Below are 18,939 nucleotides of genomic sequence, written 5' to 3'. Positions count from 1 at the left end.
TTGGACACCCCTGACCTAGGAAGTGTTTTCACCCAAGCTCCCATGAAATGAACAGGAGATCTGCCCTTTTAGATGGCTGACTTAGAGAGCTACACAACATACATTTTTAGCTCTTCCCCTCCCCCTGAATCCTGGGAATTGCTGTTTAGCCCTCACAGAGCTACAATTCCCAGCACCCTTAACAAACCACAGTTCACAGAATATTATTTTTGGGGGGAGGGGGATGGAGTGATGTACTTTTAAATGTATGGTGTGTACACAGCCTTCACTTGCTTAGCTGCTTCCAGATGACCTGTTTATCCTGATATCTTTGCAGGGAGATTCAACAATATTGGCTATTGAATGAGCATTCATTTCTGTTCTGCTTTCGGGGAGGTTAAGTGATGTTTCTTCGAAACTAGAATTATCCCACACTTTCCAGTGCTTTTTCCTGTAACTTTCCTTATTGCAAAAAGTCCAGTTTGGGGAGGGGAAGCAGTTAGGGATGAAGGAATCTGTTAATTTCAGTTTGTCTCAGTTTCTCATTCTTCCAATTTTAAATTCAGTTCTCCGAATTTCCATAGCAATTTGTGATTTTTTAAAAACAATTTAAAGTCTTGATGAATTCCATATCAATTTATGGATTTTAAAATATATATATATATATATATATTGATGAATTACGTAGCAATTTGAGATTTTTTTAAAAACATTAAAAAATCTTGATGAAAATTCATCAGTATTTTAGTGCAAATTTCTTCCTAATACACACATTTTTGCATTCAGTTTTGTACATATTTTTGCACGTAATTAATATAAAATATATTTGTTGCTTGCATGAACATGCGCATTCTATGCACACTTGCTACTGATGCGTGCATGCTTGTACACAGTTTTTGGTTGGAGAACTGCAACTCAAAACTCAGAGAAGTGAGCATTTGTGAAGGACAGCTGTATTCTGGTTTGGGTATCGATTCGAGAAGTGCAAGTTGGGTAGTTTCTTGTTTAAATGCAAACAAAAACGAATCTCTCCCCATCTCTTTGTTGCCCCAAAGCACCAAATCAGCTTTAACTGCTTAACATGAATTTGCTGACATGAGATTGAGCCAGTTTGCTACAGTCTAGATGCCCCTTTAATTCCCTTTAATTAATTCGGAAGGGCTGTAGCTCAGTGGTGGAACATCAGCAATGTGTGCAGAAGGTCCCAGGTTCAATCCTAGCATCTCCAGGTAGGGCTGGGAATGTCTCCCTATCTGAAACCCCAGAGAGCTCCCTATCAGTCAGGTGGACCTGAAATAGGTAGAACTAGTATAATAGGGCAGCTTCCTTTGGTTCCCTCTCCCTTTCCCCTCATCATTACCAAGGATCCAGTCTCCTTTTGCGCTCGTTCCAAAGCCAACTCCACCATGTTGTGGGAAAGATCCATGCCCAGGACTTCCACGCCAAACTCCTTAGGAGGAAAGAAAAGAGTCAGGCCACCTCAAGGCTAGATGATAGCTCAAAGATGGGACCATAATCATAGGCTGTCCGTGAACTCATTTTCTTTTAGGTTTACTTAAAATGTTGTGGTCCGGAGGTTTAATGCTTTGAGTTTTATAATGTACATTCTGGGAATGGGAGATCGTTTAATCCTGTTTTGTATGGTTTCCTTCCTTCCTTCCTTCCTTCCTTCCTTCCTTCCTTCCTTCCTTCCTTCCTTTTTCCTTTCTGCTCTCCTCTTTTGCTATATCCTTGCTTTCATATTTTTATGTTGTCACTGCTGAAAATACCATTAAAAAATTCCCTCCCCGTAAAAAAAATATGGGGCCATCATGGAAGAAAACAGGAGCTTCCAGCACTCAGTGGCATAGCGTGAGTTGCCAGTGCCCGGGGCCGCCCAGAGGAGGTGGTGGGAGAGAGGGAAACAGATGGAGAATGCATGCACATTCAGCTGTCTAACAGTATCCACGCCACCCAGGAGATCACAGCCACAGAGATAAGAAGAGTCGTTCCATTGTCTGGAGAGGTCACTCCCAAGTTCTCACTGCGAGAAGTGAGGTTACAGGGAACCAGGCAGAAGGCCTTCTTGGTAGTGGCGCCCGCCCTCTGGAACGCCCTCCCATCAGATGTCAAGGAAATAAACAACTATCTGACTTTTAGAAGACATCTGAAGGCAGCCCTGTTTAGAGAAGTTTTTAATGTTTGAAGTTTTATTCTGTTTTAGTCCTCTGTTGGGAGCCACCCAAAGTGGCTGGGGAAACCCAGCCAGATGGGCAGGGTATAAATAATAAAATTATTATTATTATTAGTTCGCATGGAGAAGCTGTTTTCAACAGAGCCTAGCGATGGAAGCGCTTAGCTGCATTGAGGCAGAACCAGGTGTTGAAATTTTGCGCCCCTAACAATTGTGTGTCCGGGGCAACCGCCCTGTGCCCCCCCCCCCACGCTATGACACTGCCAGCACTAGAGTCTTAAGTCAGCCCTACTCATTGCAGTAATCTGATGTCTAGGTTAGATGACTGCGGTTCAGCTGGTGCAGAATTCAGTGGCCAGGTTGCTCACTGGGGCAAGGCGGTTTGAGCATATTACACCGATCTCGGCCCAACTGCAGTAGCTACAAGTCAGTTTCCAGGCCCAAGTCAAAGTGCTGGTTTTGACCTATAAAACCTTAAATAGACTTCATGGAAGATACAGCTATCAGTATCTACTAGCTGGGATGGCTGTGTTCCAGCCTCTGAATACCAGTTGCTGGAAATTGCAGGTGAAGAGAGTTGCAGCAGCACTTCTCCTGTTTGGGGGCTTCCTACAGACATCTGGGGGTCACCGTGAGAACAGGATGCTGGACTAAATGGACTTTGGGCCTGATCCAGCAGACAGGCTTTTCTTATGCTCATAGTCAACCCATGTTTTCTAGGATAAGGGACATGGATGGCATGCATGTCAAAAAAGGCCATACAGTCTGATAGAAGATGGAATGGTGGCTGATGATGCAATACTGCGATGTCACAAGTTGCACTCTTGCATCATTCCTTCTTGTCCGCTGCTCTGTAAACCTGGGGTGGGGAATCTGTGGCCCTCCAGAAGCTGTGGAGAAGCTAACGTCCATCAGCTCCAGCCAGCCCCTTCCCCCCTGTGTTGGATTTTAGTTGTGTAAGCTCTTTGGGAGTAGAGACCCGTTCTCTTGTACTCTGTGGAATCACCATGCGACGCTGCCAGAGCCAACCATCGTCACCATTCTTAAAGGTAAAGGGTAAAGGGACCCTTGACCATTAGGTCCAGTTGTGACCGACTCTGGGGTTGCGGCGCTCATCTCACTTTATTGGCTGAGGGAGCCGACGTACAGCTTCCGGGTCATGTGGCCAGCATGACTAACCCGCTTCTGGCGAACCAGAGCAGCGCACGGAAACGCCGTTTACCTTCCCGCCGGAGCGGTACCTATTTATCTACTTGCACTTTGAGGTGCTTTCGAACTGCTAGGTTGGCAGCAGCAGGGACTGAGCAACGGGAGCTCACCCCGTTGTGGGGATTCGAACCGCTGACCTTCTGATCGGCAAGTCCTAGGCCCTGTGGTTTAACCCACAGTGCCACCCGCATCCTGTCACCATTCTTACTCAAAGGTTTATTTGCGCTTGTACCTTAGCCATGTAGAAGTCACTCCCGCCGAGTCCGCAGCCAACATCCAGCACTCGTTGGCCCTGTTTCAAATCCAGCATACATACCAGCTCCTGTAGAGAGATGGGGAAGGGGTAGGTGGGTCTCTGGCAGGAGGGCAAGGGCAGTAGCTGAGTGGGAAAGCACTGGCCTTGTGTGCAGAGGAGCTCCCAGGTTCAATCCCAAGTAGGGGTGGGAGAGACCCCTGCCTCAAACCCTGGAGAGCCACTGCCAGCCAGTGTAGACAGTGCTGAGCTGCATTGACCAATGGTCTGACTCAGTATAAGACAGATTCCTATATAAGCCAGTCCTTTATTCAAGACCATGTGGACCAGAAACTTACTTTATTTTGAAGGGAATGTTCAGCATATTTCGAAGGGAATGTTAAAATAATTTCCTAATATAGCTCAGTTGGTTAGAGCATGCTGCTGGTAAGGCCAAGGTTGCAGGTTCGATCCCCGTATGGGACAGCTGCATACTCCTGCATTGCAGGGGGTTGGACTAGATGATCTTTAGGATACCTTCCAACTCTACAATTCTGTGATTTCTATGAATATAATTTCTCCCCAGCATCTGATGCCCTTGGCAAGTAACTCTGCAGACTTCCCCAACCTGGTGCCCTCAGGATGTTGCTAAGAGTCCAGCTCCCACCAGGCCCAGCCCACATGACCAGTGGTGAAGGATGATGGGAGTTGTAGTGCAAAACGTCCAGAAGGCACCAGTTTGAGGGAACCTGTTCTCCTATGTTAATAATTTCTGGCATCTTTAGCCTGTTTCCCCAAAGCCTGAGGCCTTGGACCTGCCTGCCACTTCCTTCCCCAGCTCCAGATACCTTGGTGGTTGTGAGGCCTCCGGTGCTGACAAACCCAGGCCCAAAGACCCACTCGTAGCGACGGATGTTGCGGGTGGCATACTGCTCGCTGTCTAGAAACTTCTGGAAGGTGTCGTATCCCCAGGTGGCCTCGGGGTTTCGGGGGACTTTCTGGAGAAGCCAGCACACCTGGTTGCGGTTTTGCTTCCTCTGTGAAAAGGAACGTAAGCCAGAAACGGGCATTCCCATCATCTCATTTTTGCTTTTTGAATTTTTAAACAAGTTTCTAGTCCCCAAGATCATGGCAAACTGCGAGAGCCCCTGACCAGGCCGCCAGGGTAGAGCCCGGGGCCTAAGAAGTAAAGCGCTGGGAAGGATTAAATTCTGAGCAGCGGATGGAAAATTAAAAATAATAGTAAGAAAAGTACTGTGGAATAAATAATAAGCATAAGGAAGAATAGAAGGGTGGGAACAACAACACCGTGAAAGAAGGGTGGGAGGTCAACTTATAAATTATGTATTAAATCCGATGTTAATTTATATTAAAAAAAATGAAACTAAATAAAAATGAAGTGGCAAAAAAGCCACACCCTTCGATTTGGGGGCCCTGCCCTATCGTTGGGCAAGCAGGGTATTGCCCCCCCAAACCATAGCCTGCCCTCAGCCAGCCAGCCCCTACCTGTTTGCCTCCTTACTTCCATCCTGTCCAGGGACTGTCACTGCCTGTCAACTTCCTTCTCCTGAGTCTCAATGCTGCTTCTCTTGTAGAACTCAACAGGGCGGAGGCAGAACTAAAACCAACTGGCTCTCGCCTGCCGTTGGTGCTGGCTCCACCTGCTATGGGCGTCCTCTGCTTCCCATCCCACCAGTTCCAACGGGCACCAGATGCCATCGCTGCCCAATGACACCCTATTCAGGGGTGGCTGTGGTTGCGTGCAAGGCCCTTGGCACATGCTCCTGTGCTCCTCCGCATGTGGTGCAGCTTCAGAGCAGAAGGGCGGGAAGGGAAGAGGCGGTTACCTTGATGTAAGTTTGCACCGATCGGGACATGACTATCTCAAATCCGTGGAGCTCGTCCCCACACGTCTGATGGGCTGAAGTGAAGAGGTGATTGTATTCTGCAGGTGTTCGATAAAGAGTGGGGTTGAAGGCCCTTGGCTGGTCTCCTGCGGGGGAAAAGAAGCTAATAGGATTGGGAGCTTGATTCTAGGCAATCAACCAGGGCCGGATTTAGCCCTAAGCTACTAAAAGTAATGGGGCCCTTTAATATGTCCAGCTGTCCTTTGTCAACAACAAATTGTTGCTGTTTTTTGTGTTGAATATATGCTATATGGTAATTTATAGGACCTAATAGGTATCTAAAGCCATTTGCACATGCAGAATGTAGGCACCCTATATATAGAAATGAGCAAACCAGTGATATTTTAGGGACTAGGCTAGCAGGCGGGGCCCATTTCTTACATCATAGGAGCCTACACAAAACACTGTTGCTGTATGTAAGTTTTATTTGTTTTTGATCTTATATTTTGGAAATATACATCCAGTGGTTTTTTTTGGGCCCCCCCAAGAGAGCAGGGGCTTAAGCTATAGCTTGTTTAGCTTATACGTAAATCCAGCACTGAATCTAACCTCTGCAATGGATTCAGAGTTCAGGGCTGGGCAAAGTGGTTGGGGAGAAGCCCTTGCTCAGTGATGGGGTGATGCACATAGAGACCTATAAGCTCAGCTAACTGGCCAGGCTAGAGGCCTTGTGCCTTTTTTTGTGCTAGGAGCAGCTTTAGTCCCAAGGTTGTAAACAACATCCCTAAGTGTCTACATTTGACAAAATAGAGTCCTTTGTTTCCTTGCCTAATGAATAGGTAATGAAGGAAAGACCATACATGGTATAATTAGTTGTGTTGTGTTGTAACTTTAGATTGGAGGAAGTTTATACATATGTATTGCTTAATAGAGAACAGCTACCTATGTTAAGCAGGCCCCACCCATTTTGGTTTGCTCAGCTTTTGGAGAGAGCCTGTTTATGACCTCCAGGTTTGTTAAATGCATTCCTCCTTGATTCCTGTTTAGTTAGCCTAAAACTTGTATGCATGCTCAAGTACAGTGGTACCTCAGGTTAAGTAATTAATTGGTTCCAGAGGTCCATTCTTAACCTGAAACTGTTCTTAACCTGAAGCACCACTTTAGCTAATGGGGCCTCCTGCGGCTGCCGTGCCGCCGGAGCACGATTTCTGTTCTCATCCTGAAGCAAAGTTCTTAACCTGAAGCACTATTTCTGGGTTAGCAGAGTCTGTAACCTGAAGTGTATGTAACCCAAGGTACCACTGTAGTTCTTTGTAGTTAAAAGGATTCCTCAGAGGAAATCTGATTGGTTCTTACAAACACTGTGTAAGAATTCTTTTGTTAATAAAAACGGCCTGGACAAGGGAGTGGCTATTCGCACTTCCTCCCAGAGTCTTGCTGGCCAAGCCTCGTGTCTATTTTATTAATCAGGGTCCAGTCCTTTCCTTTGCCTTCAGAACGCAACAGGAGAGTGATCCCACTGAGCCATTATTGCTAGCAATAAACACCCTTTGTTTTCTCACCTCCGGATGGAGATTTCCCTCAGCCTCAAAGGTTAATTTTGCTACAGGGGCATTTCTTAACTGCACCGCCCACTGAATGTCAACTCCACTTATGGACCTTCCAGGGTCTCTTGAGAACTGGTCTCCTTTGCTCTGCCCCCTCACCTATTGGAACTACTGACCAGACTGGTAGAAGCAGGATTCCCGGAAGAAAAGTTGCCCTCCTGGACGCAGCCAGAGAAGCATCTTCTGGGCCACGTCACTCACTTCGGTATCCGACAGGTACATGAAAAGCCAGTTGGAGAATATGAGGTCGAAGCTACGGGGGGAGGAGAAGAGAGAAAGGCTAAAGCTTTCTGGGAGGTGATATATAATGAATTGAAAAGGATGTTTAAAACAACGTTTGTATAAAAACAACAACCCGGAAGCTTTTCTTAGGGACAGAACTACCTAAACTGTGTAGAAACTTATTCATGTATAGTAGCAAGAATATTACTCGCCTCAAAACAGAAAGAAGCAGAAGTCCCAGCAAAGGAAGAATGGGTACAAAAAACTTATGGAATATGCAGAAATGGCAAAAATTACCGGAATAATAAGAAATCAAGATAACAAACTTTTTTTTATAAAAGAATGGAAATGGTTTGTTGGATATTTACAGATTGTAAATTGTAAACAGATTGTAAACAGATAAGAACATCGTCAGGGTTATTGTAATAACCTGCAGTTTCGTAAGAGTTTATATTGAAAGTAGATGAATAAATGAGCAAATGAAGTTAATTTGGATATGCAGAAGATATTAAAAATACATTTAAGGGACCGCAGGAAGAGGGGGAAGGAAGTCAAGTTTTGAAATGTTAAAATGATTTTAAAATTAGTGAAATGTCTAAACCTGAAAAGCATAAATAAAATTTAAAGAAGAAGAAGAGAGAAATCACTGTGAATCCTGCAAGGCCTGCTCTTTGCTTGCCTGGTCCATTCCCACCAGGCCTGGGAGGCCCTGACCGACTCCAGCTGTAAAGGCTGCGTTGATGGGAGCTTGTATGAAGGAGAACCAGAGAGGTTCCATTTTGCCTCAGATAATAGGCATTAGCTCGGATCAAGACAAACAGAACTTTGGCCTTCTCGGCGGTTAGCCTCCTCTGTAACTTTTCCACCTCAAAAGAACACCATACCCTCTGAGATTCCGGGGACAAAAACTGGGACGCTTCTTTTTTCTTTTTGGGTCCTGAGCTCTCGCGCATGCGCAAGGGCGCAAGACCAAAAGACGCTCTCTTTTTGTTCCCGCAAGACCAAAAAACAAGCGGCTTTCATTCTGGTGCTCTGGCGCAAGCCAGCTGACACGCACTAGAGCACCAGACCCAAAAAATAGGACATTCCAGGATCCAATCAGAAGCCAGGATTGGCTTCTGTGATTCCGGGATATCTTGCTTGTATTGGGACTATTGAGCGGTATGTAACACTACGATGTATAGTCAGCAGAAAGCTGGCCCAAAGCTGATAAGCATCCTGGCACCCCATCACATACAAATTTAGCTCTCGCCCTCCCACTTCCCTCAAAAATGTACTGACAAGCAAACTAAGCGAAAGCTGCCAGACGTCCCATCACCCCCTAACCTGTGTACCAAGCCAGTGTAACTGCTATTTTTGCAATATGAGATAAGACAAAAATAAGTAGTTTTAGGTTGCCATGGGGATGGCTTGCACTAAATGACAATAGAAGCGTAGCAAGTATTAACATATGGAGTTAACTGTATAAATTGTGTGAAAAGATGAGCAGGATTTGGAACTTGGTGCCTTTTTTCTCCAGTCTGAAGAAATCTTTTCTTTTACCCCCACTTTGGTGTGATTATTGACTTGTCACCCCAGCATTGGACCATTGCGTCTGAAGCTCAGGATGTCTAGAGACCTTCAGGGTGGGGGTCCTTCAGCCATGGGCCTGATTAGACCCACCAGCTCTTTCCATTTGGCTCACAAGGCCCCCCAAAAGAGAGAGAAAAAGTATAATAAATATAAGTATAGTAAGTATAATAAATCGCCACTGAAATCAACAATAAAATCTGTTTCTACCTCTGGCTTGGCAACTGTAGGCTGGTAACGTCGGCCTGTAGGAAATCCACGTTTGGCTGGTGTCCGTTCTCTTGCCGGTTGTGCGCCACGAAGCTCTCCATGAAATCCACAGCTGTGACATGGTGCGCCAGCTTCGCAAGAGCTGCTGTGAACCGGCTGACAGAAAAGCAGGGAGAAGGAGGTCTTAGGCCTCAAAACCAACAAGCACATTTCTCCTCTAACTCTTCCCCTCATCCCTGAAATGGGTAATAATAATAATAATAATAATAATAATAATAATAATAATAATTAATAATTTAGTTATATCCCACCCTTTCCAGCCGAAGCCGGGCTCAGAGGGCCTGTTTTTGCCTCATTTGAGACTGTTTTGAGAGCTAGTGTGATGTAGTGGTTAAGAGCGGTGAACTCTGGTGAACCGGGTTCGCGTCTCCGCTCCTCCACATGCAGCTGCTGGGTGACCTTGGGCCAGTCACACTTCTCTGAAGTCTCTCAGCCTCACTCACCTCACAGAGTGTTTGTTGTGGAGGAGGAAGGTAAAGGAGATTGTTAGCCGCTTTGAGACCCCTTCGGGTAGTGATAAAATGGGATATCAAATCCAAACTCTTCTTCTTCTTCTTCATTGTGTTGGCAGCGCATTTTCCAAGGCATTTGAGGTTCCCCCAGGGGTGAGCGCAAGGAAAGGGGCTCTAGGATGTGCAAAGTTGCTGGATTTGACATAGCAGTTTCCAGATGCTTCCAAGAGGTGGAGAACTTCAGGCCCAGGGGCCAGATGCGGCCCTACAGAGCTCTCTGTCTGCTGGGATTCTCCCCAAGGGCCCTGCCCACCACAGGGATGTGGCCCTTCGAATGTTGCTTAGAAGGGAATGTGGCCCTCAAGCTAGAAGAAGCTTCCCCATCTTTGCATTAGAGTGAAGCAACTGCCACAGATGTTATTTAACAATGACTTAACAATGTGTGGTCTGTTCAATGCAAGAGGAGTGCTGTATGCAAGTGGACTTAATGGGATAAAAGGCTCTAACAGCCTGTATTCCTAACGCTATTCTACTGCTTGCTTTTGTGAATTTAAACTCTGCTACCAGGGCCCCTCTCCTGCTGGAGAATGAATTTAGCCGCACGTTTTGAATCCAGGCACCCAGCCGGTTCTTTCATTATTTACCCTACACATGCGGATCACAGGGATTCTATTTTCCTCCCACAAGATGGGTGTGTTCTGCGGCCTGCCCTGTGCCCCCTAAGCTGTTTGCCACTCTTGGGTGTGTGGGAGGGCAATGTCCCCTCACTTGTACAGTGGTACCTCGGGTTACATACGCTTCAGGTTACAGACTCCGCTAACCCAGAAATAGTACCTCGGGTTAAGAACTTTGCTTCAGGATGAGAACAGAAATCGTGCTCCGGCGGCATGGCAGCAGCGGGAGGCCCCGTTAGCTAAAGTGGTGCTTCAGGTTAAGAACAGTTTCAGGTTAAGAATGGACCTCTGGAACCAATTAATTACTTAACCCGAGGTACCACCGTACTTCAATAAGATTCTCTGGTTGGTTTCAGTGTAAATATGTAAATTGGGGGTGGACTATCCTTCTCCTGAAGCCACAAATGATCCTAGGCCAGCTCTGAATGCCTCTGAACATGTACAAAATGCTTTCCTCCCTCTTCCTAGTGAACAGAATAGCCAACAAGCACTGGGGGCAAAACCTTCAGGCAGGCAATCTGCTGTCAGTTGCTTGGTTTTTTGAGGGGTGGGGTGAAATCAAGGTCTTGCCAAGACAGTTGGCCGCCTGAAGCAAAGGACTCTCCCTATCTGCTGGCTGAGGCAGCTGCCTCCCTCTGCCCAATGGTAGAGCTGGTTCTGCTAGAAATGAAACAACAGGATTTGCATAGCTGAAGCGGGGAGGGAGACAGCAGGACTTCTGGGTTCCCCTCTGGCCCTGGAAGGACAGTAGAAATCCTTGGGGCTTTATTGCATTATTACAGCTTTATCTGTGGAAAGGAAAATGAGGCATTGTGTGTGAAAGGGGGAGGGAGAGATGGCTTGACCAGACTTTGGCCTGGGAGAAGTACGGTCATCACCTGCTCCCTGCACTAAGACTCACCCTATGCCTGCTCCCAGTTCCAACACGTCCTGTCCTTTCAGGCAAGGCAAGAGGGCAATGATCTCTGGGGTGTCTTCCTGTGTGAGTTGCTGGGCCCCCGAATCCAGCATCATTTCCTGCACTGAGGAGTTTTGCGAATGTTCTTCCCAGAACTTCTGCATCCTCAGACGAGGCGAAGTTTCTGCTGCTGTGGGAGCAGGTAAGAAAGCAGTGGCTCATTTATTTTCCCCAATTTTATCTCCTCCCTTTTCTGCCCCACCCCCACCCCCAACAGTTCATTCTCCCAACAGCCCTGAGAGGAGGAGAGCAGGAGAGGAAGAGAATCATCCAGTGAGCTTCATGGCGGAGTAAGGATTTGTACCTGGATCTCCTAAAGAGGATATTCTCTTGACTTAACAGAAAGAGAAAAATGGCAAGAATATATTATATTATCACAGAATCGTAGAATTGTAGAGTTGGAAGGGACGCCAAGGAATCTCAGCTAAGGTATCTGTGACGGATGGCCATTGTATTATATATTTCATAAAATGTATACACTGCTTGCAAAAACAACAACTAAGAAAAGCTTTACAAAAGATTATTAAATCCCTCCTTTCTTCCAAGCACCTCAAGGGGGGCATATAAATGGTTTAGCCCCTCCCCATTATAGCCAGTGCTTTTTTTCTTAAAAAAAATGTTTAGGGGTACTCTCATTTTGACTCAAGAAAATCACCATTTTATAGTTCAAATTGGGGGAAATAAATACAGTAAATGGACAAAAGGCCACCATCAGGGGTAGCAACGGAACTGACGATTCACTGTGCTAGAGAAGAAACTAAAAATTTAAATTTTTTAGTTTCTTCTCCATTAGACTCACAAAATGTTTAGGGGTATGCATACCCCTCTCACCCCCTCCCCAGAAAAAAAGCACTGATTATATCCCACATAAAAACCCTCCCCAACATGACTGCCAATGAGGGTTCTCCCAGGTTTGGTAAACAGCATGGGAGCTAGGGAGTTCTGCCACATCTCCAAGAACATAGCCAGGATTTATGTTGGGGTGGGGGTGGCTGGACACATCCACCTGTCCTGTTCCAGAACCGAGCGACCTGCAATGCGATTGGTCAGTTCGCCAGTTGCCTCGCCAGAATGCGCCGCAACATCTTCCATGTGACCTCAGCAAGCATTTCAGTTTCAGACCGTCTGATCGTTCATAGTTTTAGTTAAGTGTTTTTATTTATTTACTTGATTTTATTTTTGGGGGTGGGGGGTGGGGGAGCAATGGCAAGCTTATGAGTTAGCAAGGGAGAAAGCGGGGGGGTGTGTGTGTGTGTGTGTGCAACATTTGAGGAGGCAGGAGACCTTTGGGTGGTAGATGGTGGTGATGCTGCAGGAGAAAGTTCACAGGAAAGGATGCACCAGCGATGGGCCCATGTGTGGGGCAGTGGCTAAGAACCCAAGGCAAGAACAAGGAGTCGGTGCTGGATTTGGGAAGAAGACAAAAAACCAGTGCTGAGATTGAAAGAGGAGCGTCCCTTTGATGCCAGAGGCCAGAGGACTTTGGCAGCAGACGGCTGGACAGAGGATCGAGGTGAGAGGTTGAAACAGCAAAGAGGAGAAAATAGTTCAAACAAGAGACAACCAAGGTGTCTGCCGAGGGGACTTAGAGAACCCTCCTGAGACCTCAGTTTCTTTTATGAAGTATTTGGGGTGTAGATGACAGTGCGCCCTGTTGCCATATTCCAGGCTTCTCTCTCCCTTCTGTGCCTTTGGGAAGCCAGGAAAGAAACCCCACTAATTTCAATCCTCCCTACAAATAGTATTTGCTCCTGGACTCTTATTTCCGTTGCCTGGCTTAGGAACTGTTCCCTTCCCATCATTGTCATTTCTCCCCCCCCCCCGACTCCCAAAATCTGCCCACCCACAGCAGCCCCACTCACGTCCTGCCATGGGGTCAGCTTGCTCCTTCTGCATGTTCCCTGGGCCCAGCGTTCTGATTAATGATTAATTGACAATGGGACGGACAGGCAATCGGCAGGATCACCAGTTTAATCCACCTGACCCCGCCTATCATCCAAGAAAAAAACGGGAAAGAATCTCTGTGGAATTTCCCCCACTCCAAATTAATTGCCGCATTTAACCTGCCTTAGAAAGAGCAGTTGGAGAACCAGGCCATGAGCACATCTAGCTTAGTACTGCCAACACAGACCTGCAGCAGCTCCCCTGGATTTCAGGCAGGCCTGTTTGAAGATGCTGAACCTGAGACCTTTTATGTCCTACAGGAAGATGCTCTACCACTGACCTTAAGGTCCACAAATAACAACACTTTGGTGGTCCTGAGCCTCAAGGAGGTTAGATTGGTTTCAACTAGGGCCAGGGCCTTTTCAGCACTGGCCCCGACGTGGTGGAATGTTCTGTCACAAGAGACTAGGGCTCTGTGGGACTTGACATCTTTCTGCAGGGCCTGCAAGACAGAGCTGTTCCGCCTGGCCTTTGGTTTGGACTCGGTCTGACCCTTATGTTTCCCTCCCCTTATGGTCTTGATTTATCAGCTATTTTAAAATGAGGCTGCATTTTAAATTGCATTTTAAACTGCATTTTAAACTGGGTTTTTTCCCTCCCTCTCTTTCCCCCCTATTCTGTTTTTACTGAGATTTTATTTTATTGGTGTTAGCCGCCCTGAGCCCGGCTCCGGCCAGGGAGGGCGGGATATAAATAAAAATTTATTATTATTTATTATTATTAGCTTTGAGAAATTCCTCCATTGCAGGGGGTTGAACTAGATGAACCTCGTGGTCCCTTCCAATTCTTCTATATTTCTGGGAGGGATACACCAGAGACCAGATTCAAATTCCCACTGGGTTAGGTAGGATTAGCTGTACTGTACTCTCTCTGTCTCCTAGCCTAGTGAACCTACCTCATGGGATTGTTGTGAGGACAAATGGCGTAAGGCAATGTCTTGGATCCTAGTTGGGCTTCTGCTTGCAGAAGGTGATCACCCCCAACTCCCCCTGCAGCCTCTGGAGTTTGTACTCCCCAGAAATCCCTGCTGGATTGGGGAACTCTTTCCACCAAAGGCGGCATGGGAGGCAGATCAAGTGGCTGCAGCAGAAATTGGCAAAAATCACCTCCCTCGGCCTTTTGCTAGCAGGATCCCCGCACTGTGTCTCAGCACCACCAATGGATTAAAAGAGCACCTACTTAGGATCCAAGATTACATTCCTTCGCCACCCTGGGCGCTTCTCCTAAGAATTTTTCCTTTTGTGTTGTGCCTTTTAGATTGTAAGCTTGTAGGCAGGGGCTGTCTTGTTTTAGCTGAATGTTATGTAAGCTGTTTTGGAAGCAGAGGGGGGAAACAAATGCTATTAATGATAATGCACATACACTGCTCTGAGCGAGGTGGGAAGGCAAGGGGGAGTTTAAAATGCAATTAAGGCAAACATCCAGGGGCGGAGAGAAATGTACCCAAGAGATGCTCCTTACTCAAACTTGCTTGCCAAATAAATAAAAATCAACAGCATGCCAAGAAAGGAAGGCTAGATTTCGACAAGCTAATGCTAAGGTTGCCTTAGAACTGAGAAGATAACAAGTTATAGGCAGAAAAATGCACCAGGAATTTGAACAACCAAAGGAAAAAAGAAGATGCATTGTGGGGGAGTCAGGATGCAAAGACAGTGATAACTTAACGATAAGATAAGGGGTGTTTTGCAAGGAGAGATGCTCTAGGTAGCCTTTGACGAGTGAGCATCAATATGAGGCAGCTACTACAGATGGGCTCCTTCTTAGAAGGCTTGGTCTAAAAACAAGTCACCCCCACACTGTAGGGCAGGGATGGGGAAACTCAGGCCCAGAGGCCCAGTGTGGCCCTCCAGAAGTTTATATCTGGCCCCTCGTAACTCTCTCCACACGCGACGCTGGCACTGCACTCTAATAATGCTCTTTGCTTGCCTGGAAGGAGGCTAGAGAAGAGTGTTTAGAAACTAGCCTACTATAGCAAGGTAAAATTTGCACTCATTTCTTGCCTCTGGCCCCACACATCACTGGTATGTGGCCTAGCAGGGAATGCAGCCCTCAGGCTGAGAAAGAACCTATGAGGAGCATGCTGGCTACTACTACAGTGGCCCATCTAGTCCAACTTCCTGTTTGCACAGTGGCCGCTCAGATGCGCTGATGGGAAACTTGCAAGCAGAACCCAAGCACAAGAGTGCTCTCCCCGCTATGGTTTCCAGCAACTGGCATTCAGAAGCATTACTGCATACCCTCCAACATTTTCCCAATGGAAAATGGGACATCTTATTTCATGATGATGATAATAATAATAATAATAATAATAATAATAATAATAATAATAATAATTATTATTTGTATCCTGCCCATCTGACTGGGTTGCCCCAGGCACTCTGGGCAGCTTCCAACATAGATAAAAACATAATGAAACAGTAAACATTTTTTAAGAAAAAAAATTTCTATGTAGGGCTGCTTTCAGATGTCTTCTAAAGGTTGTATAGTTACTTATCTCCTTGGCTCAGGGGTTGCATAACTCCATACCCTCCAACTTTTCTCCAATGAAAATAGGGACGTCTTTAGGAAAAGTGGGACATTCCAGGATCAAATCAGAAACCTGTAAATCCAGGACTGTTACTAGAAAATAGGGACAGCTAGAGGGTCCGTTTCTGCCTCTGACCATGGAAGCAGAGCTAGCCATTGATAGTCTTATCTTATCCCTGTTACGTGGGATCTGTTCCTTTTTATTGTACAAGATCTGCATTAATGTTAAAACCCATGTAGGGAGCTTAAGCCCGCAACCCAATACCTACTTACTTAGACTCATGGAATTGTAGAGTTGGAGGGGCCACGAGGGCCCTCTAGTCCAACCCCCTGCAATGCAGGAATCTTTTGCCCAACGTGGGACTCGAACCCGCTACCCTGAGGTTAGGCGTCTGGTGCTCTATCCCCAGCAACTGAGCTATCCCCACGATGCAAAATATGTGTCAGAATAAAGGCTCATTGAACTGAGCAAGATTTACTTCCCGGTAGGCAATGTGGTGAAAATCACTTTTAATAGTTAAATAAGAATATAAAGGATATCTTTATAGTCCCCCCCCTCCCTGCCAACATTTTATTTTACAGGGTCTTTGTCTGTCTATGCTGGTGTTATTTATATGTATTTGACCAATAAACAAAGTATTTCTGTGTTAAGAAATTGTAGTTTATATTTATTAACAGCAAAACATGACTCAGCAATGGTGTAACACTCTTCCCCCTCTAGGAGAGAAGACATCAAACAGCAACAAGTTTAGTTTAAAAAAACTATAGGTGCAAGGGAAAAAAACACAAGAAAAGTTCCAGTAGCTTATTGGATGCAATTATATTTTGGGTGGGGAGCCTGTAGCCTTCCAGATGTTGTGAAACTACAAATCCCATCCACCCTGCTGGCAAATGGAAAGCCAGAGCGCCAACCCTCCCCGTCCTTCCATTACATTTTCTTCTCTCTCTCTCTCTCTCTCCTACCTCTCCTAAGCACTGAAGGCTAGAGTGTCGCTCCCTGGCTCCAGATTCCCATTCAAAATCTAGGCTAGGACCCATTCACCCACTTGCTCTAATAATGTTGACATCCTTGCCTTCTTTGGGAACACCTCCTGGCCCCGTTTGCGTCATCAAAGTTCCCCCAAAAGCCCAGCTCCAGGAATCGGCGCTCAAGAAGGCTCGGAAGACGGAAGAAGGCAGCCTTTTACTCCGTTGCCGAACCTGCCCCTTTCTTGTTCCTGGAAAAAGTGACCCGGGCAAGATAACCCTGACTGGTCCTCTTCTGTAACATGCAGCGGCTGCTCTGAAGAAGGACCAGGGGTTAAAGGGCGCCCAGCTTGACCCATAAGCTCCTCCTTCTTGCTCTGGGGTATGCTGTAAGTTTCCAACCTCGCCGGAGCCTGTGAGGAATCTTGAGGGAAAGGGTTGCGGTTGGGTAACTGGCTTCTCCCACTGGGGACAGGAGGGTGGGGCAGGTTCTTTTTCTTCTTTTTCCCAACAGGAATGGGGGGCGGTGGGACCGCTGGGGGGGACAGGGGGCTGACAGCCTCTGTGGACACTTGGACCTTGACGTTGTTCTTGAAGTGCTGGCGCCGGGCGCCCACATCCTTGTGCAGAGTTCTGTCAGCTGGCGGGGGGGTTGGAATATCATGGGATCTGGCAGGTTGTCCACAAACCAGCTTTGCACAGCTCCCCACCTGGGTGTCGCTTGTGGGGCCCTTGTCCGGGCCGGAAAGAGGCACCGGCGGAATAGGCCTGCTGAAATCCTTAGTGTTCAGGGATGAGCTCCAGAATTCTGGAGGCAGGGAATGAGGATGAAAAGAGAGAGAACAAACCGTGTTAAAAGAGTGTTTGCTGGGTGCTCAAAGCTCTAGCCTGGCTATGATTATCTTTGTCAGGCCAGAAAAAAGAAGAAGGTGGAGATGCATTGGCTGTGGTTGCTAGGCAACCACTGGGAGCAATCTGCATCCATCAGTGACTAATATTGTTAGGAAGCAGTTTTATACTTGAGCCACATCTGCACCTTTATATTTAAGAGTTGTACTGTACTGCTTGAAACAGTCATGGCTTCCCCTCAAAGAATCCTGGGAAACTGTAGTTTATGGTTGCTGAAAGATATTGAGAGACCCCCGCCCCTCTTCCCCTCAAAAAGCTGCATTCAACAAACTGCAGTTCCCAGAATTCTTTGCGGGAAGCTACAACTGTTAAAGAGGCATAATACGGCTTTCAGTGCAGAAGTGGCCTTGATCAGTACAGTGTTACCTCAGGTTAATAACTTAATTCGTTCTGGAGGTCCGTTCTTAACCTGAAACTGTTCTTAACCTGAGGTACCACTTTAGCTAATGGGGCTTCCCAGCACCGCCGTGACGCAATTTCTGTTCTCGTCCTGAAGCAAAGTTCTTAACCCGAGGTACTATTTCTGGGTTAGCGGAGTCTGTAACCTGAAGCGTCTGTAACCTGAGGTGCCACTGTAATGTTTCTTTGGGGATCATCTGGCTGGATGTGGCCTCCCAGACCTCTCTGTTTGGCCTTTGGGATTCCTTGCCTCTGACTTGCCCTGCCTCGCACCCCCCTTGAGTGTCTTTTGCCTGGCTGAAAATCTGCCCTAGAGCTCTTGCTTGGATGGAAGTCAGGGAGGGGAGGTGTCTCTGGAAACTTAGCCAACTGTATGATTAGTTGCCCCACCCACTTTTCCCATTGGCCCCACCCACTTTTGGTAAGTGGACCTCAGGAAATAATGCAGCCCGTGAGATGGAGAAGGTTCTCCACCCCTGACACCCCCTGTCACTCAGCTGTGTATCCCCCACCCCTGTCAAGGAGCCTAGGAGGTTAAAAGCTAGGCAGGTGAGTGTGGGGTGCTGAAGTGGGGTTGCTGTTCAGGGGTTTGGTGCTGGATGGAGATTTCTACCACCGAGTCAACACTGAGCCACTCACCAAGCCCCAAGTGAGCGATGGCCTCCAGCTGCTGGCAGGATGAGGCCTCCCAGATGAGCAGAGGAAGGCGCAGAGAGAGAGGGAGGATGTCCCTGAGGCAGTGGGCAGGGGGAGGGAAGAAGAGAGTGTCTGTCAAAACTCAGCCAGAACTTTGAAGAAAAAACAATGCACTTGGAAACCAGAAACCAGAACATTCAATTTATATCTTTTTCTAAGCGGGAAATCATAGAATCATAGATTTGGAAGGAACCACAAGAGTAATCTAGTCCAACCTCCTGCAATGCAGAAATCTTTCATCCAACATGGGGCCGTGGGCGTAGACAGGATTTTTGTCAGGGGGGCAGAACTGATGTGATTGGTCAGT

The 18,939-nt window shown here is 46.9% G+C and overlaps 1 protein-coding gene across 2 annotated transcripts in view; it reads right to left on the bottom strand.

Moving 5' to 3' along the window:
* RIN1 (Ras and Rab interactor 1) overlaps positions 1-18,939 on the bottom strand; it is a 32,937-nt gene that overhangs the window by 5,047 nt on the left and 8,951 nt on the right. The window contains exons 6-13 of one of the 2 annotated variants that reach the window (XM_053368656.1): positions 18,576-18,667; positions 11,136-11,322; positions 9,049-9,204; positions 7,164-7,300; positions 5,441-5,586; positions 4,442-4,630; positions 3,594-3,683; positions 1,340-1,429 (exon numbers count right to left, since the gene is read on the bottom strand). In XM_053368656.1, the coding sequence (XP_053224631.1) occupies positions 1,340-1,429; positions 3,594-3,683; positions 4,442-4,630; positions 5,441-5,586; positions 7,164-7,300; positions 9,049-9,204; positions 11,136-11,322; positions 18,576-18,667 (1,087 nt within the window). Of the gene's footprint in view, positions 1-1,339; positions 1,430-3,593; positions 3,684-4,441; positions 4,631-5,440; positions 5,587-7,163; positions 7,301-9,048; positions 9,205-11,135; positions 11,323-13,054; positions 13,129-18,575; positions 18,668-18,939 lie in introns of those variants that run through there. The other variant, XM_053368654.1, reaches the window with a different exon arrangement.

The sequence above is a fragment of the Podarcis raffonei genome, chromosome 16 (assembly GCF_027172205.1).
Source record: "Podarcis raffonei isolate rPodRaf1 chromosome 16, rPodRaf1.pri, whole genome shotgun sequence".
NCBI classification, from domain to species: domain Eukaryota; kingdom Metazoa; phylum Chordata; class Lepidosauria; order Squamata; family Lacertidae; genus Podarcis; species Podarcis raffonei.
The sequence above is the reverse complement of the archived record's forward strand: the minus strand, read 5'-3'. Positions and strand labels throughout refer to the sequence as shown.